Here is a 23,436-nt window from a genome sequence, read left to right as displayed (position 1 = left end):
TTGTTGATTTCAGCCCTCAGTTTGATTATTTCCAATCTTCTACTCCTCCTAGGTGAGTCTGCTTCTTTTTTTTCTAGAGCTTTCAGGTGGGCTGTTAAGTCTTCAATATGTGCTTTCTCTGTTTTCTTTAAGTGTGCACTTAGTGCGATGAACTTTCCTCTTAGCACTGCTTTCATAGTGTCCCATAAGTTCGAGTATGTTGTTTCTTTATTTTCATTGAATTCAAGGAAGACTTTAATTTCTTTCTTTATTTCTTCCTTAATCCAGGTATGGTTCAGAAGCTGACTGTTCAGTTTCCATGAGTTTGTAGGCTTTCTGAGGGTAGCATTGTTGTTGAATTCTAACTTTAATCCATGGTGATCTGATAAGACACAGGTGGTTACTAATATTTTTTTGTAACTGTGTAAGTTAGCTTTGTTACCGAGTATGTGGTCAATTTTTGAGAAGGTTCCATGAGCTGCAGAGAAGAAGGTATATTCTTTCCTCTTCGGGTGGAATAATCTATAGATGTCTGTTAAGTCCATTTGCTTCATTACCTCCATTAATTCTCTAATTTCTCTGTTAGGTTTCACTTGATTGACCTGTCCATTGGTGAGAGAGGAGTGTTGAAGTCTCCTACTATTAGTGTGTGTGGTTTGATGGCTGCCTTGAGTTTTAGTAATGTTTCTTTTACATACGTGGGCGCTTTTATATTCGGGGCATAGATATTCAGGATTGAGACTTCATCCTGATGAATTGTTCCTGTTATGAGGATAAAATGTCCCTCTCCATCTCTTCTGATTGATTTAAGTTTGAAGTCAACTTTGTTAGAAATTAGTATGGCCACACCTGCTTGTTTCTTAGGACCATTTGCTTGATAAGCCTTTTCCCAGCCCTTTACTCTGAGTAGGTGCCTGTCTTTGTGGTTGAGGTGTGTTTCTTGTAGACAGCAGAACGTTGGATCCTGTTTTCGTATCCAATCCCTTAGCCTGTGCCTTTTTATAGGTGAGTTGAGCCCATCGACATTGAGTGATATTAATGACCAGTAGTTGTTAACTCCGGTCACTTTTTTAGTAGTAGGGTTTGTGTGTTTCCCTTCTTTGAGTTGCGCTGGTGAAAGGTCTCTAGATGACTGAGTTATTGTGGGCATTGTTGGACTCCTTGGTTAGTGATTTTCCTTCTATAATTTTCTGTAAGGCTGGATTTGTGGCTACGTATTGTTTGAATTTGTTTTTATCCTGGAAAATTTTGTTTTCTCCATTTATAGTGAACGAAAGCTTGGCTGGATATAGTAGTCTGGGCTTGCATCCATGATCTCTTAGTTTTTGCAGTACATCTATCCAGGACCTTCTGGCTTTCATGGTTTCCATAGAGAAGTCAGGTGTAAGTCTGATAGGTTTACCTTTATAAGTAACTTGGCCTTTTTCCTTTGCGGCTCTTAATATTCTTTCTTTATTCTGTGTATTTTGTGTTTTGATTATTATATGGCGAGGGGATGTTTTTTTTTTTGATCCAGCCTATTTGGTGTTCTGTATGCTTCTTGAACCTTCATAGGTACCTCTTTCTTCAGGTTGGGAAAGTTTTCTTCTATAATTTTATTAAGTATATTTTCTGTACCGTTGAGCTGCACTTCTTCTCCTTCTTCTACTCCAATTATTCTTAGGTTTGGTCTTTTTATTGTGTCCCAAATTTCCTGAATGTTTTGTGATGAGAATTTGTTGGTTTTGCTGTTTTCTTTGATCAGTGTGTTTATTTTTTCTATGGTATCTTCAGTGTCTGATATTCTCTCTTCTATCTCTTGTAATCTGTTGTTAGTACTTGTTTCTGTCCTTCCTGTTCGTTTACCCAGATTTTCCATCTCCATTCTTCCCTCGGTTTGTGCTTTCTTCATTGCTTCCATTTCATTCTTCATGTCTTGAACCGCTTCCCTAACCTGTTTGATTGCTTTTTCTTGTTTCTCTTGGTTTTCTTGCGTGTCTTTGAGCGATTTATTCATTTCCTCTACCTTTTTGTTTGTAATCTCTAATTGTTTATGGCAGTTTTTCACCTCCTGTTTAAGGTCCTCTATTATTTTCATATAGTTCACTTTTGAGTCGATTTCTTCTATTTCTTCAGGAGTAGGGTGTACAATTCTTCTTATTTCGGGATCCCTGGTTTCTGGTGGTGTCATGTTGCCTTTCAGATTGTTGGAGGAATTCTTGTATTGGCGGCTTCTCATCTCTTCCTTCAAATGGAGCCAGGAGAGGCCTGGTCTCTTGGTCCAGACTTTGCTGTGATTGACTCTCAGGGTATATCTCTTCAGTGTAGAAGCAGGAACCGTTCCCGTCCAGATGGGATTCCTCCGCAACCGTCCTGATGGGATTCCTCAGCAACTAAACAGGGCCGCCGGTAGCCCAATGATCCAGGGCCAACAGGATGAATGGAGCAAGTGGGGGGGGGGGGGGGGAAGTGGTATCCAGGAGCGCGCAGGAAGCCTGGCTCCGGAGCTGAAGGTGCCCGGCTCCCTTACAGGGGACCCTGAGGCCTGCCCGGCTGGCAGGCACTCACCGCTCTGGGTGGGTCGCCTTCGTTTAGGAGCTTAAGACTGTAGTTGAGCACTGGTCCTAGCATACAGCGGGGCAGGGTTGGGGAGGGGTGCTGGGTCGTGCTAAAGAAAGACGGCCCTGCAGAAGGAGCTGAGGGAGGGGGTTTGTGCTCTCTTCCGGGACAGTCCGCCTGCCCCTGGGTAGCACACACTCACCCGTCCTGATGTGATTCCTCAGCAACTAAACAGGGCCGCAGGTAGCCCAATGATCCAGGGCCAACAGGATGAATGGAGCAGGGGGGGGGGGGGGAGGGGTGGTATCCAGGAGCGCGCAGGAAGCCTGGTGCTGGAGCTGAAGGTGCCCGGCTCCCTTACAGGGGACCCTGAGGCCTGCCCAGCTGGCAGGCACTCACCACTCTGGGTGGGTCGCCTTAGTTTAGGACTGTAGTTGAGCACTGGTCCTAGCATACAGCGGGGCAGGGTTGGTGAGGGGTGCTGGGGGTGCTGGGTCGCGCGAAAGAAAGACAGCCCTCAGTTTTTTTTTTTTTTTTTATTAAAGATTTCTGCCTCCTCCCCGCCACCGCCTCCCATTTCCTTCCCCCTCCCCCAATCAACTCCCCCTCCCTCATCAGCCAGAAGAGCAGTCAGGGTTCCCTGCCCTGTGGGAAGTCCAAGGACCTCCCATCTCCTTCCATGTCTAGGAAGGTGAGCATCCAAACAGCCTAGGCTCCCACAAAGCCAGTACGTGCAGTAGGATCAAAACCCAGTGCCATTGTTCTTGACTTCTCAGTATTCCTCATTGTTCGCCATGCTCAGAGAGTCCAGTTTTATCCCAGGCTTTTTCAGACCCAGTCCAGCTGGCCTTGGTGAGTTCCCGATAGATCAACCCCATTGTCTCAGTGTGTGGGTGCACCCCTCGCGGTCCTGAGTTCCTTTCTCATGCTCTCTCTCCTTCTGCTCCTTATTTGGACCTTGGAGTTTCAGTCCGGTGTTCCAATGTGGGACTCTGTCTCTGTCTCCTTTCATTGCCTGATGACTGAGCCATTTTCTTAATGACTTCTCCTATTACCCAACTTCAGTAACATCTGACCACATGCAAGAGCATGGGTTCCACGGCCCCTCACAGGGGACACATGCAGCCAGTTCACAAGGAGGCACAGATGCTGGGTGCAGTGCTCAGTGGCATAAGTGACATCTCCCAGATGTGGTGTCCTTTTCCTGAAAGGCGTTCTTCAGAAAGGGCCCTTCTGAGGGGGCCACACAGTAAGCCAGCTGGGCTTCTGCAGTCAGCACCCATTTATCAAATGTGCATATTAATATGGTCCTAAGATCATTGCTCTCAAAACTATTCAGAGAGAAGATGCTAACTAAATGTGGGGAAAAATGACTGTTAAATTTAGCTGAAGGTTTGTTCTATCAATCAACAGTTAAAAAAAAATCTAAAGACCATACCTTTCAAAGGTGTGTGTGTGTGTGCACCTGTGTGTGTGTGTGTGTGTGTATGTTTGAACATACTCAATGCATTATTCAGAAACCACAACATACATGTGGGGGTCAGAGGACAACTTGCAGAACTCTGTTCTCTCCTTCTATCTTGGGGAATCTGGGGGTGGAACTCTGGCCAACAAGCTTAGGAGAAGGGTCCTTCACATGCTGTTATCTCCCTGGCCCAGGATTTCTTATCTTTATGCTGCAAACATGTTGTCATAGAGCACTGTGCTCCCCTGAGACTTGAGCCCGCTGTGCTCTCTCCTAAATACAAAGAATCTGGGGAGCATGAGAAATAAGTCTTCATGCCCACTGCTGTTGGGTCTTCAAAAGGCTACAACTTTTGTATGACTGAGTGAGCCCCAAGTTCTATCCGGATGTGGTAGACCACTACTGACTAATCGCCCTCAGAGCTATAGCTGTCTCCCTGATACATCGCTACCTGCAGCCCGAGCAGTTCGCAGGGAACTAGGAGTTTTCAGGCATCAACCTACCACCTAAAAAGCAGGATGGCTTTCATGGCTTGAAATCACCTCTTAAGAGGGGTAAACAAAACCTCCTTTATCCTTCAGTCTGAGTCTTGATAACTCCTGTTACTTAAAGAAAGTTGGAAAGAATGTAAGAACCAGAAGACAGAGAGAAGGGCTGCTGAATACTGTCTCCTGAGTGTGACCCGGCTACTGGAATCAGGAACTCACCTACCACAGCAGCCTACTCTGGGTCTGCACAAGCCTGGACCTATCAACAGCCAGTCATGCATGGAGAAGGGCCCTTTCCTCTCCCTGCTGAACTATTGGGTAGTGGTGGATTGGGGGGCAGGTTATGTTCAGATGTGTACCCAGCAGTCAGCCTGCCAGGCTCCATACCCATAGTCACACAGGTGTCCCTGGCTTAGCTAGGCAGGTCACCAAACAAACACAAAGTCATGACCATGGGAAAGGGACCTATAAGGCAGAAGGGGAATGGCTGGAGGAGGGGAAAGATACAGAAAGTGGGGTGAAGGGAACTAGAATGCATTATAGACACGTATGAAATTGTCAAAGAATGAAATTAATTAATAAAATAGGGGAGAGGTTTTGTTTTGGGGTGGCTTTGTTTCTGACCTTGCAGCGCCCTCTGCTGCTCTAACCAACCCATCTCCGTAAACAGGTCCAGCTGGAGCTCAGCAGAAAATTGGTCAGAGGGAAAACGCCCTCTTTGCACACCTGATCTCAAAGCTGTTCTTCTATTTCCATCCCCCGCTCATCTCTGAGACTGACAGCTGCTTCTGTATTGGTCCAATGGGCACATTCTTTGACAGTCACTAAAAGAGGACAGGCTTCAAGGAAATAAGATATTACTCTAAGACACCCAGAGAAGTAGACATTTTTGCCTTCAAAATGCCTAAGCCACAATCAAGAACAGGGAAGCTTGACTGGATGGATGCAGACACTAGATATACTGTGGATACTACAAATCTATGCTGGAAGGGAAGCCTTAGAGGCATCAGGAATGTGTGGCTATGGAACAAGGGTCCAGAGAAAGAGCTTTGGCACCACTGTCTTCCTGTGGCACCTTCCATTCCAAGATGCCCTGGGACAACCTGGCCTGATGAATACCAGGAAGTGCTCCAAAGAAAGACAAGGGCCAACACATCCCCAAGCTCCTGGTTTGGGGGAAGACCTTTCAAATTTGGGCAAGAATAAGCCTAAAGAACCCTACCGTGATCCCACCCACCCCACATTACCCTCTATAATGCTGGATTTTGGGAAAATGCTCTGAAGATGATGTCCTGGGTGCCACTTCTGGAGCAGCCTGCAGGAAGGACAGTCTTCATCCTACCAGGTCTTTGATATCTTTATGATGGAATTGTGTCTGACTCCCAGCAGTCGGATTTCTCAACCACAGTCTGTGGGATCTGCTCCACAGCTGTTCTCTTGACCAGCAAGAGCCAGCAGGCTGCATCTCAGCTACCAAGAGCTGACAATTGGTAGTGGCTCCCTGGAACACACTGGTAAGAAGGATGCTTTGGTCACATCTACACTCAGAGGGAAGAGCACTCTTCTCTTCATAGTCCCACTGTGGGAGCGAGGAGAGGAGGCAGGACCTCACTGTTTCGTATTTGCCGTCCACGCATGCAGTGTCATTCCGCATAATGGGTCCTGAAGAGACACCAATCAAAGCCAACTCCCTGCTGGATTATCCTTTTGGTAAAGGGCAAACTTTTCTATCTCTGTCTTTTCCTTGGCTTCCCTGGGTATCCCACAGGCCATTTCCCTTGCTATCAATTGTTACTGCCTGATTCCTTAGAGATAAATCAAGAAGTTCTACCTCTCATTTGCCAAGTCTTTCTTCATGGTGTCATATGCACTATTTAAGAGGGAGAATCATTCCCTGCCAGCCAGTAGCTCCTGTAGGGAGAGATTGCCCGGAGAAAGTGGTACATGCAGAGAGATGCAGAAGGTAATGCTGGAACTCAGATGCCCTGAGTTCTAGTCCTAGTCATGACTCAAACCTACCTACAGGACCTGGAGAAAAATTTGTCTCCCACTATTGCATGTTTTCCTAAGCTGAAGTCCGCAGGGAGAAACCATCTGAAGAACAGTGTTTTTGATATTGGGTTCCTGGTACCCAAGGAAGGGCAGGCAATACTCTGTGTGTTTGTGTAGTGGAAAGAGAAACCTGGCCCGCCTGGTATACTTGATGGCCCCCCAGTTCTCCTCCGCTCTAGGTCAGTGGTAAAGAACCAAGAGTTACCCTTCCTGACACCTATAGAACAGCACAGGCGAGAAATAGCTTAGTAAGGTTTCCAGAAGGTTTCTCTGATCCTTGTGAATACAGAGAAGAAATCTGGAGCATCCTGACACGCTTGGTCTCTCCCTCCCGTGGCCTGCATCTTAGGCTGCAGTAGTCAAAGAGAGAAAACCTTAAATGACAGTTCGAGATGCTGGCCTCCACTCCTGCCTGATATCACTGGAGATACTAAGGAACAGACCCAGCACTCTGTAAAGAACTCTGAGGTGCTCTGTGACTTGTCCAGTGAGCCTCACTCAGAGGTGCCTCGGCAGCCTCGCTCAGTAAGAGCACCTGGTACTTGGAGGCCTGGAGCAAGCTGCATGGGGAATCACCTTATCCAATGGGAGGTCAGTCTCCCTTCCCAGAGGGTCTCAGATTCAAGGACAGACAGCAGGTCCTGCAGAAAAGCAGAAGAAAAAACTACATTTGCAACTGGAGGGCATGAAGCTTAAGAAGAGCTGTGTTTAAACCAAAGCTGTTGGTTTATTTGCTGCGTTTCAAATTATCTGGATTCCTTTAAGAAACTATAGCTCCCCCTAAGGATTTGGTTCTAGAATTTTGACTTCAAACTCTAAGAAGATCAAACACTAAGGCAGATGGCAGGGTTGGAAACCACCACTTCCCGGTATGCTAAGTAGAGACCTACTTTTCACCTTTTTTTTTTCTTTTTTGTTTGATTTTGTTTAGATGAGGTGAATTAGATGAGCCAGGGGGTAAAAATGACGCAGCATTTTTGAATACATTAAACCCAGAGAAGCAATGAAAAACACCCAGCTTAGATAGTCCTTTCTGACCTCCCAACTTTGCAAATGAGGACAGTGGAACTCGGAGAGGAAGTAAGGGTGCTCAAAGTCACACAGCTGAGCCTGATCCCAAGGTCCAGGGCAGAGCCCAGTGTCTCGGAACCCTGAATAGTCCAGACCCTCCCAGAATGGAGGAACACAGCACACTCTTTATACAAAGTTTAGGCATTGATTCCAAAAAGAAATAAATCCCTAAGTGTTAGCTTGGATTGAGGCAGGGACCTTGACAGACAGCAACTGAACCAGATAACAGAAGAGAGGAGCAGCTATGCGCAGAAACGGAAAACAGAAGCCTGGGTGGAACACTGGCCTTGCCTTCAGACAATGACATAACTATTGGACCTGCTGGTCTACACTGCGTAGCTGACTCTCCCAGGGGAGCTTAAATTCGGTGAGATTGCACGCTGTGATGGCTTTGACCCGTGGATTACAGATACAGAATTGGCTTGCACAGCCTTCTGAAATCATCAAGTAAGAATCGTATCTTTGGGCACTGCCTCAGTCACAGCATCCCAGTTTAACTAAAAGAATGGTGTCCCTTCTTCCTCTTCTGAGACCTGGACAGTGGAGGAAGCTTCTAGTCCTTGGGAAGCTCTGCCAAGCCGTGCTCATTAGGTTGATGCCACGGGTTTTTGCAAAGCCCTTCAGCGCAGTGCCCAGCAAGTCAGTGGCTCTGAGTTGATATTTGGGAAGGGGAAAAAACTCACAGAAAATCCAGGTAAGTGTGAGAGTATCTAACCCTCTTTCTAAATGTGATTTGAGATCTTTTTCATGCCAACTAATGGGCATACAGCTTCTTGTCCTGTGTCTGCCAAGACTCAGGTTCAGTCAGGTTTTTTAAAAAGAAAAAAGTACCTGATCCACCTACAAGTGGATAGAGCTTTTCCCAGCTTCCCACAGGATCGCGTAACCACCCCCACCCCACGTCAAACCGTCCAGCAGCTCTTCTGTGCCCTTCATGCCATGCTGGTCTTCAGGTAAAGAGACAACTCTAGAATTCTACAGTCTCACAAGAGTTTCCAAACCTTCAGGTCATTATTTTTAAGGTCATGTGCAATGCATTTGACGTGGAGGAAAATAACAGTGAGGGCTGTTAGCTGCCGGCCACACGCCTTCTGTTTATTATCACACTCACTCTTGATATGGCTCTGAGTTCGGTGCAGCTGCAACCCTCATTTTAAACATGACTTCCCTGTTGGTAAGGATGCTTGGGAGGCAAATAATTTCATAAAGTCCATGCAGTAAGAAAGAGAACTCAAGGGCCAAGAGTAGTGGTCTAACCTGTAAGCTAAGTGCATGGGGGGGGGGGCAGAGGCAGGAGGATCACTGCAAGTTCAAGACCAACCTGGTCTAGATTGTGAGTTCCAGACTAGCTAGGGTTAGCTAATGAGACCCAGACAAAGAAAAAAAAGGTTAAATGGATGAAATTGAATAAACAAAAAAGGGAGGAAGGACTTGAGGCTTAGTTCATGACATCTAGGTACCAGAGATGAGTGTTTACATCTGAGAATGTATCTGGGAAGTCGCTGGAGCCTCGTTCTCCCCAGTTGTAAGAACTAGAAGTGTGTCTCACAGATGGCCCAGCACTGGACAGACAGACTCCAGCCACCCAGCCATAAGCTCCTAACCCCCAAACCAGCACTGAGAAGCTGTTGCCATTCTCCCACTTTGCAGATAGGGAAACTGAGGTGAAGCAAGTTAAAGCACTTGCCCTTGATGTCAAACTCAAATCTCTGACCCTGGAGCCTTGAGCTCCTTCAAACTAACTGTACCTGCCAACCAGCTGGGTTGATTACTTATCTAATTAATAAGGCAACAATCTAATAATCTCTTAGGTAAAAGGGCGATCAAATATTTTCCATTGTCCCACTCAGAAATAGCCATGTAATTGCACAATTGCACCGTGATTCTGCCTTTGTCCCTCTTCCCCCCCCCCCCCGGACACTTGGTTGAGCTCTGGCTCCTGGCAGTTGGCAGGAAAGTCTAGAGAGTATTTGTAAAGCAGTGTGTGGCTGTGGGAACCAAGGAGGATCTCAGAAGCTCGTCTTTGGGAAAGGGACAAAACTGTCAGTAAGCTTGTGTAAGTTTTAATTTCTAGTATTCCAACTTTCTCTCTGGACCCATGATATGCAAATTTTCTGTTCTGTTTTATAACCTAAGTCCACACCAGGGCAGCTTGTTAGCAGATGCCAGTCCAAACAATTTCTGGTGTATTCCTGCCACATGCAGGACACTGCCCTTGACCCTACACGCCCTTTACCTGATAATAAGATGAGAATGGCACTGGCCCACTGCACCAGGAGTCGGGCTACTGTGCACATGATTGTGAAAACTGCAACTGGTGGGACTTTCCTTGGAACTAAAGGAAAATCAACCGACTCTTTGGGCTTCTATTTTTTCTCTCATAAAATGAGAAAGAGGGAAGAGAAGGAATCTAGTCCTCTGTGTTGCTGGGCAGACAAGCAGTAGGGGATGGATGCTAATACGTTCCCAGAAAAGTGAGCAAAACTGTGAGGAAAAGGATAGTCCACAAAACCCACTACTGCTCCTCATTATACAAGGCTGGCTTTATCTGGGAGCTTTCTAGACCAACAAGCAAACACTGGGGCTTCAGGGGAAGTTCGGACAACTGAGTTTTTGTAGAGTCTTGTGTCATTGTGTGTCTGCTGGAGCCAACAATAAGATGACATTTGGAAAAGGAACAATTCTGAGGGTCACACCAGGTATGTTTGATGACATTTACTTGTCTCTAAATCTAAACCATCACTTTAAAAATTCTTTGGAAACAACCACATTACCCACTGACCAGAATCTTCCACTGCATTGCTAACTGGTCACGGTGGCACCATAGCCAGCCCTACAACAGAACCTTAGACTAACTGGTCACGGTGGCACATAGCCAGCCCCTACAACAGAACCTTAGACTAACTGGTCACGGTGGCACATAGCCAGCCCTACAACAGAACCTTAGACTAACTGGTCACGGTGGCACCATAGCCAGCCCTACAACAGAACCTTAGACTAACTGGTCACTATGTCTCAGGATGATGCTCACTGCTGTGTTCTAACTGGGTCCTCCCAGAATGTTTACATCCTTGCCTGGACTGAGTTCTGTGCACCAGAGGAGACCCTTCTAATACTCTCTCACTTCTGTGCTCTTGCTGACAAACTGGCGCCTGGGCTTGGAAAAGGACTCTTAGGCCAGGCATCTTAACAGCCCTTCTCTTCACCCCATGAGGCCAGAAGGACGCTTTGGGTGATGCCTCACCATTCTCAAAACAACCTAATCTCTATCAGCTTCAGTGTTGCTGAAATTTTGCCTTGCGAGACAATTTCTATTTTCTACACCAATGGAAGCTTTTTCCAGCTAACTATTTAGAAGTTAACATTGCCTCATAATTCCAAGATACCAGCTACCCAACTGGGTATCTCAAAGCAAATCCACTTGCATGGCTGAATTATTATCCACATTTAAAAATGCCAGAATGAAAATGTCCTCAGAACCACTGTGTTGCCTCTGTTTGACCTTCCTTAAGTCCTTCATGCTAAAACAGTATCAAGTAGAAAACCATTTAGATGCTGGCCTGTGTGTCTAGTGGTTCACAGGGGCCCAAGGAGCAGGCAGGTCAGTAGCTGCATTTCCAGACTGGAGTGACTGTTTAGAGCTCTCCAAATACGAGAAATATAATCAGGAAAAATATACAACTCTATTTTATTTATAATTCTTACACTTCCCAAGGAACTGTTTTAAATTCTCCCCCATAGTGTTGTGGTCTTTCTTTGGGTCCCTCTATTTGTGATGTGTGAAGGTGAAATGTCAGCTGAGGTTGAAAATGCATCCCTGAGATCTACCTTCAGCTTCCCCTGCCAGAGGGGTTCTAAAAAAGATAAGAAACTGACATTTGAGAAGCAGATTAAAGAGAAAATCCAAATTAATCCCAAGGAGTGATGCTCAATAGATAACTCCCTGTTAGTAACAATGACCTGGCTGTGGGTTGGGGAGGGAGGTGTTCAGAAATAAATCCACCTAAGCACAGAAAATGAGAGGATTTCTGGGAACAGGCTCCTCCCTGGCTCTTCCATGTGCCTTTTAGCCTTTCCTGTCTTAGAGCGGTGTTTTGAGTCCCCAAAGAGGAGGCCCCAGAGTCGGTCCAGGAACTTTAAGTAGGAAGTCAGCTTAACTTCACTGGGGAGACTTTTAAGTGTAAAGATTCTTTTAATCCAACTGTTTCAGGGAAAGTTCTGTAAAGGCTGGATGAAGGGCGGGAGGAAAGGAAGTTAAGATCTATGAAGGAGAAAAAGATAAAGATGTTAAATGTCTGACAAAGAAACTGAAGTTTCCAGTACATTCTCTACAACTGGTAAAGGAGACTGTGAAGGGCAAGAGGAGCACAGCAGGGAGGTGCAGCCACACCCCGCAGGTTTGTGAGGTTCAGCCATTCTCCATAGCAGACTTGACTGCTAGGCACCTGGCCTGGCTTCTTCAAGCGAGGAAAGAGGCTCTGCTGTGCAGTTTGCATGCAAGCATTGTAAATCTGTGCTGTGTGGCCCAACTCCGAGAGTGGTTTCTAGAAGCTGGTGTGTGAGCAAGGGACAGGCTGACCTGACTGGATGTGGAGGCCGAAGCTGCTTCTAGGTCTCCACAGCCATCTTTCTAGGCTGTGTCCTCCGAGCTCTGATGAAGAAACAGACACAGTTTGCCTGCTCTTCCAGAGAAGCAGGCCAGAGAGGATGGGCAAGCACCAAGCCTCACATAATATGTGTATCCCTGACCTCTTTTGCTTCTGAAATCCATTTCCCATGGACCAGAAACCAGTGAATTGATTTTAAGTAATTCAATAAACAGCAGAGAAATCGTGGTCCAAAAAGTGCAATAAACTACATGAGTACCGAGCTGGAGAAAACAATTAGGAAGGAAGAGAGAGAAAAGGCTTACCAAAACGAAGGTGGCAGCTTAGTCATAAAAAGAGCAATAAAAAAAAATCACATTTAAGACATATATATATATATGTCTTATATATATATATATATATTGGGTTTCTATATCACAGCCTTCCACTGGCCTCTAGAAGCCCAGGTCTTGGCAAACCTGCAATGCAGTGTGGGGATGAGAGCAGCCAGGGCCCTTCTGCAAGAGCAGCCCTAGTTCCTGTTTTTGTAAAGCCTCCCCAGGCTGTGGGAACAGTGGAAGCGGCAGCTACAAACTGACATTTGGAAAAGGAACTCTCTTAACTGTGACTCCAAGTAAGTCTTAAGGGACAGGCAGAAGGGGACATTCAGACGCCTCTCTTTCCTCTTTGCCCCAGCTTAGCTTCTAAATCTGAATGGATTTATTGTGGAGAGATGGTGCCCAATGCCACAGTACAAAGACTAGATGGCCTCTAGCCAAAAATATCCCAACAATTCGCCTTAAGTCAAATTATTGGTACAGGGAGACAATCTGAATATAGGATCCAGAAGGATTCAGCTAAGTCTGGAAAGGATTTTCCAGAAAGATTGAGAGGAAATTGGCATGTTGTGACTCTGCAAATTTAGTGAACCAAAAGTAATGTAGATACTAAAACTACACCAAAATAATGTGGGACCCAAAATTTCATTAATGATGGGAATCCTATAGCCTGATCTATTTCTTATGCCTTCTTGCTCTTTCTCTCAAAGAAACTACTCAGTCTCGCCTGGAGACTTGAGATCTCTGTAGGAGAGACTGTCTGGTTCACTGGGAAGAGCATTAAATCCCTTTCATAGGTAATCATTCAGCCTCTTCTTAGTTCACTTGAGACTAGAGGAATCTGACAATGACGTGTGTGCACTGGTGAGGACGGGTGTGCACTGGTGAGGACGGGTGTGCACTGGTGAGGACGGGCGTGCACTGGTGAGGACGGGTGTGCACTGGTGAGGACGGGTGTGCACTGGTGAGAACGGGTGTGCACTGGTGAGGACGGGTGTGCACTGGTGAGGACGGGTATGCACTGGTGAGGACATGTGTGCACTGGTGAGGACGTGTGTGCACTGGTGAGGACGTGTGTGCACTGGTGAGGACGGGTGTGCACTGGTGAGGACGGGTGTGCACTGGTGAGGACGTGTGTGCACTGGTGAGGACGTGTGTGCACTGAAACAGTTAAAATCTCACAGAAAAGTCCCTGTGGTTGCTATTGACACTTTCAAAAATACCTGTGTTGCTCGTGGGTTTTAAGACTCTACTTCAAAACTGACCTGTTCTAAAATTCAGCTACCGTGAAAGGAGGAGAACGTTGAAGGGTGCCATGGCGTAGGCTGTGTGCCCTGGGTGCTGCATAGAAGCCAGATTCCTAGTTCCTTTAGTTCAGCTCTGTCCTCTGTGATCAAGAGAAGAGCCACAGTGGGGTGGGGTTGTTGTGAAACAGACCAGGCAAGGCTCTTAAAAAGAGTGGCTCCAGGAAAGGGACTCTAATGATTGATTCAGGGTAGAGATGTTACCAAAAACTTAGTTGAAAAAAAAAATGTTTAACAGTATAAAAGTCAAATTGAGTTAAAGGACCAAAATATGTCATATAATAAAATCATGTGAGTTTTTCTCTTTGCAACTTTTTGTGGCATCCATCAGACTAGACAACAAAGCCCCCAGTTTCCCATGGTTGTGACTGTCAGCACTAGGAGCTTCATTTGATCAAGGCCTGGAATTTACAGCCATCCCAAGTAACTCTACAGGGATGTCTCCGTGGGGACATCTCATTATCCACTGGAGTGCCAGGCCTGCTCTGTAAGTCTGCACACCTCTGCAGAGATGGTAGGGTCCCCAAACAGCTCATTACGTTAACAGATAGTTCACTGTGGTAACCGGGCTCAGAGGTAAACGTCCTGTGAGGTTCTGCTTGCATGCCATCAGTGCAAGAACAGCAGAAAGCTACACTGTGTGGAGGCTCAGCTCAGTGTGCCCACCATTTCCCTCTCCTGTGCTAAGGCAGGAAGGGAGCTGAGGAGACAGCGTTTCCCAGGGCTGAGTCTAAATTTCATCTCATTCCAGTCAGCCTCCAAATGGGGATCACTATCCTCTATCCTCCTGTCTCCTTGTCATCAATTCATTGTCATCAGAAATGTGTGACGCCTCGAGGGGAGGGAAGGACATGCCTTGCAAGCTGAACAGAGAAACTGTCCTAAAAGTGATGCTGTAAATGGAAATGAGACCTTTAGAAGAGAACACTGAGCATGAGAAATCAGCAAGCCTCGTTGTGAAACCAGAGGAAAGAGGGGTGGGAGGCAGGCCCTGGGTGCGGCTGGTCAGTGTCTCTGGACCAAATGTAGAAACGGTGCCTTGACCTTTAGAGGATTATACTCAGCCTCATAGGCCTAGGCCTTTCCGGGTGAGTTTATTTCCCCCAAAACTAAAATGGAAAGCTATCTGTGAGCCTGGGGGTTCCACCAGGTGTTTTTGCAAAGGCCTCTGTTACAGTGTTACTACTGGTGCTTCCACGGGCAAGCTGACATTTGGACAAGGGACCATCCTTAGGGTCCACCCAAGTAAGTGATAAAGGACGTGGCTGCACAATGGGGTTCTGAAGGGTCGTCCCTGGCATCGGGTTTAAAAGAATGTGTGCTGTTTAGGAGCCGCACTTTGCCTAAGTAAACTAACACTGCTCAGGGTCCTTAGTCAACTTCAGTCTCGTCTAGTTTCTTCCCCCAAGAGTAGCCAATCCTGATGTTGGAAAGCTGGGATCGTTTCCATTTTCAGAGTCTTTTCTGGAAGTGGGGCACTTACTTTTGGGGAGAGGAGGGAACTCTTTCCAACTGACTCCTCCTGAGTAAGTCATCTTATGTTTCACAGCATTCCCTATCAGAAAGGTCCCCCGTATAGCAATCTTCAACTCTTCTTGGCCCAGCTAAGGCCACCTCCACGGGAGTCCTCCCCAGCAGAGAGAGATAATCAGAACAGGGTGTGGATGAATAGCTATGTCGTATTCAGCTTGGAGGGTCTTAAATGAAGCAGAGAAGGGAAAACAGACAACTGTATGGGACCATAAGGTCTCACTTCAAATCCCTCTATGTCCCCTGAATGTATCCAACTATATCTATAAATGCAAAACTACAAAAGAGAGAAAGGAAGGCCAGAAAGAAGGGGTTACTATGTTTATTCCCTGTCACTGAAACCACAGGCAAAAAATGACAAGTAATTCCAAAGAGTGACAGGTCCAGAGCTTAAAACCATTCTTAAAGTTCACGATAACTCGCATCCTTGCCAATAACTAGAGCAGATAGGAAGACTTGGTTCCAGTTGTGTTTGCAACTGGATCCCACTGGGAAAAGAGAGAAATGCAACTATTTTTTAAGATGCATAAAATTCCTCCTGTCATCTGTCGTACAACCCCACTGCAGAGAGATGTGTGACAGTGAAGCGAAGCCGATGTGTGGAGAGAGACAGCTGGAGAGAGAGCCCAACTCAGTGTCCCCCAACACCATTGTTCCCTTCCCCACTTCAGGCCTTTTAGATCTTCCTTGTAGGGACCCTAAGGGAGCCAAAGAGACCTGAATTAGAGAGAGCCTGGAGCTTGGAGAGCGTGGGCGCTCAGAGATAATTAAGTCAGTGAGTGGCAAGCAGGAGAGGAAACAGTTAAAAGGCAGAAGGAGACATTCAGTGCAGCTTGACAGGACTGAACCAGGAGGAAGGGATCAAAGAGAAAGCTGTCATCACTATAGTTGCCATCCCAGGAACTCTACCAAGGACAGTGTCTTCTCACAAAGAGATGTGTGCCCAGCACTGTCTGAAATGGCTACTCTTCTGCAGGCAGAGGGCACGGCACAGATTCTAAGTGTGCAGAGGACATATCGGACATGACTTTTTAATCTGGCCTTAGCGGCGTAGATTCACACCAGGTGGGTGTGGAGCAACATTGTTAGCAAGGCTGCTCTGAGGTTCATTGTGGGGTTATACAAATGTCTCAAATGTGCAAGACACCTGCTAGTAAAGTCCGGCCCTAATGGGCACAGCCCAGGTTGTACCAGGACCGCTCATGTTGTTGTTGCTGCTGCTGTTCAGTTTCCCAAGCCCAGGAGTGTGAGCACCAACACTGAGAGCTTGACATTTTAGTTCAGGAGCCAATTGACTGAAATATGTCAAAGGGGTCTGAAAGGCCAAGATGCCTCCAATATGTGGTCTTTGTGTTAACTCCCCGGCAGCTGTCATCTCAGCGGAACACATCCACTTAGAAAGGTCAGCCCTTCATTAGCCAGACAAATGAGAACAACACGTAGACCAGAGGAAAGGTGTGGGCAGTCCGGATCTGGGCTTTGGAGAGCCTGGCCTTTCTAACCCTTCAGTGACAGTGTGCTGGTGAGCAGACGCTGTCTCCAAGACGGTAGATCGATGATGCGTGAGGACCTGGTGTCACCAAGCTTGCTTGGAGATCGGGATGAGGTACCGATGGAAATGCTGTGGGTGGAGAAATCATGAAGACGGGAGGAGAAGACAAGGGGGCCCGATGGTGCCTTTTAAAACCTGCTGCAGGGTACCAGGGGTTCTGACAACGCCACAGAGATCTGCATACTCCTAGCAAGTGTCCTGCTGTCCCCAGCAGAGACCCTTCAAAATGTGTCTCCTCAGATCCCATAGACTGAACAGGACCCGTGTTGTAGCACAAAAAGCCAGGATCTTTGCTTCTTAAGAGTTGCCCGCTAGTTATTGTAAAGGGTTGACTTGCTGTGTGACATCCTCCTACTCCAACAACAAGCTGGTGTTTGGGCAGGGGACAATCTTATCAGTCATTCCAAGTAAGTTTGCATGTTGTCTGTGGAGCAGTGGTTCTCAACCTTCCTAATGCTGTGACCCTTTAATACAGCTCCTCATGTTGTGGAGACCCCCCACAACCCTCAAATTCTTTCCACTGATGCTTCATAAGTGTAATTTTCTACTGTTATGAAACGTGATGCAAATATCTGATATCCAGGGTATCTGATATGTGACCCCCTTTCATGGGGTCGCAACCCACAGCTTGAGAACCGCTGCTGCGGAATAGGGTGGAATCCATAGTCATAAACACAGAGCTCGGGGGCAGGGTGGGTGAGGACGCAAAGCTGAAGGAGTCGAGGTCTAGTCACTCTGGTCAGCACAAGAGGTCAAAGAGCAGCAGGTGTAAGGTCAGTCCTTAAAAGGTGCCGCGGACAGTGTGGGCCTTGGTGGTGGCGACTAAAGGCCACTGTGGTTTAGTGCTGCCTTCTCCCCAAATATGGAGATACTTACAGTGGAAGGAGTGATGGGCATGAGAGAGTCGAGGGTCTGAGGAGTGAGGCAGAGTGGGGCATAGCAACGTGGCCCTAGCTTCAGTCTAGATTAGCCCAGAGAGTTTAATAAAGAAATAAAATCCTCCCCAGAGCCAAGAGATTTCACAGGGAGCCCTGGGTTTGCAGTGTGTTTCAAAATCATATAATCAGCAAGAGAGAAATTAAGCCTTAAAAGAAAAAATTTAAATACCCAAGCATAAAACAAATGGCCTACATCTAAATTAGACAGTAAGCCCCAGTAAATCATATCAGCTGTCCTTCTAGTCCCCTCCCAAGGGGAAGCCGCCGTCCAGCAGCAACTTCCTCTTTCTGATTCCCTTGCCAAGTGTCCTTACAGGGAAAGTGACAGACAGCCTGTCCCTTCCCGCTTGCCCACATGGGGAACCCAGGTGTAGACTTTAGCTCTGACTTCTGCTGGTTTTTGTTGAGGCTCCTGTCACAGTGGAACACAGGTTATCAGCTCTATTTTGGGACAGGGACAAGTTTGACTGTTGTTCCAAGTAAGTGAAAAAAAAATGTTTTTTCCTTTGCCATCTGTAAATTCTGAACCTGTTGCAGAAGGAGCTATCAAAAGTTTACTACTCGGTTCTCCTGCTCCTGGGTAGAATGTTGTCAGGAACATTGCAAGGGCCCCTTGCCTTCCTCCAAGGATGGTCTATGCCAGGACAGGTCGTAATTCCTGAGGGGAGGGGAATAGACAGTGGATGCTTGCAGCAGTCACCTTTGCTCTTGCTCGCTCCCCAAGAGGGCAGTGACCTGAGGCATCTGTCTCCACCACAGTGACTCACCTCGGGGACAGAGGTTGAAGGGACCACTCAACTGAGGGAAGAGGGGTAGAGGCCAGGAAGAACAAGAGGGAACTTCAGAGAAAACTGCAATATGGGAGGTGCATGGCAGGGGTCCCCGGCTTGTATCTTGGGCATAAGTGTGAACTGAAAGCACCCAGACCGACAAGGGGGTTCCCGTCCTCTCGAAGACAAACTTAGCAGAAAGCCACCTGCCACGCTCTCCTGAGGACAGCCTGTAGTCGCCGCCGATGCAGCAGGCAGTGTGAGGTAACGGCTGTGCAAGAGTGGAGGGAGGAGGCTCACAAGAAACTTACCAGGGCTTTCAGGGAGTTCACAGAGTTGGCACGGGGGATTTTGTAATGGCCTGGCACACTGTGCCAATATGGGAACGACAGAATAACTTTCGGGGCTGGAACCAGACTCACCATTAAACCCAGTAAGTACTTCATCCTAGTCCGGAAACCAGACTGTTAGATTTTAGGGATCAAACAGGACGATACAGGCTTAGGGAAATTCCATGTCCTTTTCCACTATTGGCAAAGATAGGTGGCAGCCAAGTATCTGAGTTTTCTGGGGAAAACTCCGTCATGAATATTTAATTCATAGCTAGAAAATGTGATTCATGATTCTGTTTTTGCTGCTGGTATCACGTGCCATGCGAAGAGAATTTGCAATGCCTGCGCATCTCCTCTTTCATCTTGTGTGATGATTCTAACTTTGGCTGCTGGAAGTGTTGGGAAGAAACGGTAGAAACATAAGCTATCGAAGAGACTCACGGGAGATGTAGGGATGCAGGCAGAGAACTCCTGGCAGAACCACGTTATAGAATCAACCCAGTGTTGTGTCTCTTTTTACAGACGGCAAAGACACTGGGAAGGGCGGGAACACAGATGCTCTGGGGAGGCAGAGATAGCTAGGTGGGAAAGCGAAGCACCAAACACGAAGGGAAAATCTAAATTATGGGAAATTCCAGTTTCTTCCCCTCCCCCAGAAGGAGCCTCTCTGTGTGGCAGCAATACGCATTTAGTTCTTCACGCTGCCTTTGAGAGCATGCTACACACCAGCACTGCGGTGCAGTCCACAGCTACAAACCCGAGATTTACCTTGAAAACCTCGCCGCCTCTGTGGGCTGTGCTGCATACTATTTGGTGTCTAGAGTTACAAAACTGACATCTAGATTGAACAGCTGGAAACTCTGACGTGAGAGATAAAGACAATAGCCGGATACAAAGGGATGCTGTACACACAGAGAGATGTGCACACGTGAGGCAGATAGAGTCCTGCCTGCGGTGACAACCTGCAGAGGTTAAATGTCTCCACCATGCTCCCAAAGGCCTCCTCTTAAAGCAGAAAGGCGTGCGGAAGGAGCAAGAACCAGGGGATGGAACCTCTCCAACCTGGGATTTCCCAGCTGTCTAAACCACTTTGTTTCCTAGGGAATTCTCTGCTTCTCTGCATTGAAAACTAGAGGCCTGAGGCCTGAGGATCTGTACGGCTCAGACTCTTCCAGGGAGACCTACACTGCCATCACTGTGCAGCCAGCTGGATAAGGCACTTCTAGATACCAAGGGGCTTTGTTTCTTTTCTCTCTAGATAAGGCGGGAAAATGGTTTCCTCCCTCTGAATGTAGAGACAGGTGGCTCAGAGCTCTAAAGAATGACAGCCCAGAGCTCAGCCAGGGAAGCGGGGACCCAGTAATTATCAGCCTGCTCACTCCCCAATGCTGAAGTGGCTGGAAACTTCAGAAAAATGTCTCAAGGTGAGACCATAGTACACCCAGGGGAAACGCCACCAAGAGCAAACTTGGAATAGGATGTCCCAGAAGAGGACAGATTGCCTCCAAGCCAGCCCACAGCTGCAGACATTCGAACACCATGCTGAAACCATAGGTTCACCCTCTAAACAGGCGGTCCTGAGATGGTCAGGAGGAGACAGTGACTGGGGTTGGGGTTGGAGGACATTCCAGCAGAGTGGAATTATGTAGAACAGGAGGATCTGATAGACCTAATGAGACGAAAGGCAATTCTGACTAGAGGGCTAGGGAAGTCCTGAGAGAAAAGAAGCCGTGAAGCCTGGGGGATTGCAACGTTTATCTAGTCCAAGCGGTGAGCAAACAGGAGCCAAATTCTGATACACAATCGATAATGTCAGATTCGTCAGAGTCTGTAATTAGAATAATGTCTTTAGCTTTCTGGCCAAATACCATCAGGTCTTAGAAGCAAAGCCGGGGAGCCTTGACTCCAGCACCAAGTCACTCACCACCCCCCACCCCGCTCCTCACCCCACCCATCCCCCCACAGTCACCACACTCAGGCTCAGGTGCACTTTTTGTACAGGACTTTGAGGCTGTGTGAATTATGGAAACAAGCTGATCTTTGGCTTGGGAACCATTTTGAGAGTCAGACCTCGTAAGTACAAACACATTCCGCTCTTCCAGGATCCCTGAATACCGTACAGACTGGTCTTCTCTGTATGCTGAACAGACTAGCAGAGACGTATTTGGTTCTAAGAAACAAACAAAGCTCCAGGCACAGTACACGCATGTTTCTGGTGTGGTTCATGTGAGGTTTTCCACCCATCGCCTTGGAGAGCTTTGTGCACCAAACTCACTGGTGTGGCTGACAGCTTGAAAACTGAGTTTAAACTTGGAAAACAAAATTGCCATGTCTGCAGACCTGCTGTCTGCTGTTTGGTGTCTAGATTTGCAAAATGGCAAGTGTGGGCTGTGGCGTTGAGCTTAGAGATTTCTCCTTGGCCTGTGACTTGGGTCTGAGCAAAGCGGCACTGGTGGCTGCCAGGGCATCCTGCACCAGCACGGGGAGAAAGCCCAGGCAGACGGCTGGTAAGAGGAGGTTGGTGACGCTGCCAGCTCTGTTTCTGTACTGCTATTGACGGCAGCGAGGAAAACAGCAGTGCAGACGTCAGGCCCATAGTGTCAGCACACAGTGGGGTCTTTTCTGCGCCTCCTCCTATTGTTCGCTCCAGACTGACATTTGATTTGTCCTCCTTTAGATTCAGACATAATAACCGTCAGTGGTTTTTGGTTTTGTTTTGTTGGTTTTTTTTAGTCTTTTAAATACTTTCGGCTAAGTTCTTCCATTCTACCTAACCCTTCCAGGTAGGCAGGAACTTCCAAACAGTCTGGAAGACATGGACAGTGTCAAAATCAGTAACTATACAGGGCCTGTATTACTCAACCCTTTGCCTTGGTGACAAATGGTAAATATTTCATGCTGGCAACAAGGCAGGGGAAGAAATGGTCAGTAGCTTAAACCAGGGTAACAAGCTGGTGCTGCCTCTGTGGGGGATCTGGGGGCTCAGGATGTGCATTTCTGAGACAGAGGTTTATGTCAAGGCTTGCCTCAGGGTGTGAATACAGGAGGTGTAAACCGACTCACCTTCGGGAAAGGAACACAGCTGATTATCCAGCCCTGTAAGTGCTTCTACCTGGGAGGTGGGAATCTAAATGAGGGGTCTGTGGGGACACTTCCAAATCCTGTTTCAGGCAGCTGGCACAACGGCCACCGCCAATACTGTTCTCAGTGTACAGAAGGTTTAGAGCCACGTGGCCATGTTTTGGAGGACTCCTGAGATTTGCCCCTTGTCTCTGATTATGACTACATGTCCATTCTAGACTCCCGCAGACAAAAGCGATGAGCTTAAGGCTAAGGCATAAAGATACACCAGGCACTTAGCCGGCAGTGTCTCTGCAAATGAAAACTGTTTTCACAGGAAGCTTTGCAATGCTGTGCTAATAGAGTTTCTTCGTGTCTCCTATTCTGTCCTCATGGCTTTGTCTCAGCCTTAGGGACCCGAAGTCGAGCAGTTATTAATCATTTGGTTTCTCAGCTGCATCACTCATTGAGAATGGCAAGACAGATGCATTACCATAAACCCGGAAAGAGAGGGTAAAGAGCTCGGTGCCCAGTGTGTTCAGAGTTGAACTTGACTGGTGTTAATGAACTAGCCAGTGCCTATGACCAACTGGGGCCAAAAGGGCAACCAACAGGATATGCTCATCAAGCAATTATCTGACCAGAGCCTACTGCCCCTCTGCCCCTCTGCCCCTCTGCCCCGCTGCCCCTCTGCCCCGCTGCCCCTCTGCCCCGCTGCCTCGCTGCCCCTCTGCCCGCACAGAAGCTGATACTTTAGAGTTCAGGGAAGCTTTCCTGTCTGCAAAGACACCATGGGGAGAACTCTGAGGCAGGCAGTAGAGACCAGCTAGGAAGTCCAGCATAGGGTTTTTGTTATGGAGTGTCTCACAGTGTAAATTCCGGCAGTGGCGGGAAACTCACTTTTGGGACTGGAACAAGACTTCAGGTCAGCCTTGGTAGGTACCAGGAACTTACCTGAATACTCCTTTAAGAAAAGGAGTGTTATATAGATGTCCTGGCTGTGTATAGTCCTCCCTGCATTCCAGTGGGAGGAGACCTCATAGAGGATACCAGCCTTCAATTATTATTCATGCTATCTTGATTTCTGTCGCTGCATCTTCCCCTTCCAACCGTGAGAGCAACCTCTGCTCCAGGCTTCTTCAGAATTCCTCATACTGCATGTTTTCCTGGGAACAGCAGGGCTGGAAATTAATTTATCACCGGGACTTTGTCACTTAGCAACGGGGTGAAAGAGCTCTCAGAGAGCAGCAAGTCACTCTGACAACTTCCCAAGGGTGATGAGTATAATGCAGGAAATAGGCTACTGTGATCTGTTAACGGGCACTCTACAGAGACCCTGGGGGAGCTTGCTTCCTTGTGCACATGCCTTCTAGGAGGACCACCTTACTAGGCTCTTGGTGGAGCCAAAGCAAAACCTTGACCCTCTGAGAACA

At 47.4% G+C, this 23,436-nt stretch overlaps 1 gene segment (V, D, J or C); it reads left to right on the top strand.

The window, feature by feature from the left end:
• LOC121435073 overlaps window positions 1-23,436 on the top strand; it is a 347,534-nt gene that overhangs the window by 275,383 nt on the left and 48,715 nt on the right. Inside the window, 1 exon segment of the C gene segment in view lies at window positions 12,742-12,813. Coding sequence covers window positions 12,742-12,813 — 72 coding nt within the window.

This window comes from Microtus oregoni, unplaced genomic scaffold (genome assembly GCF_018167655.1).
Source record: "Microtus oregoni isolate MIOR12 unplaced genomic scaffold, Mior012 000045F_ref0000178, whole genome shotgun sequence".
NCBI lineage: Eukaryota > Metazoa > Chordata > Mammalia > Rodentia > Cricetidae > Microtus > Microtus oregoni.
This window is presented reverse-complemented; position numbering and strand designations above follow the sequence as displayed.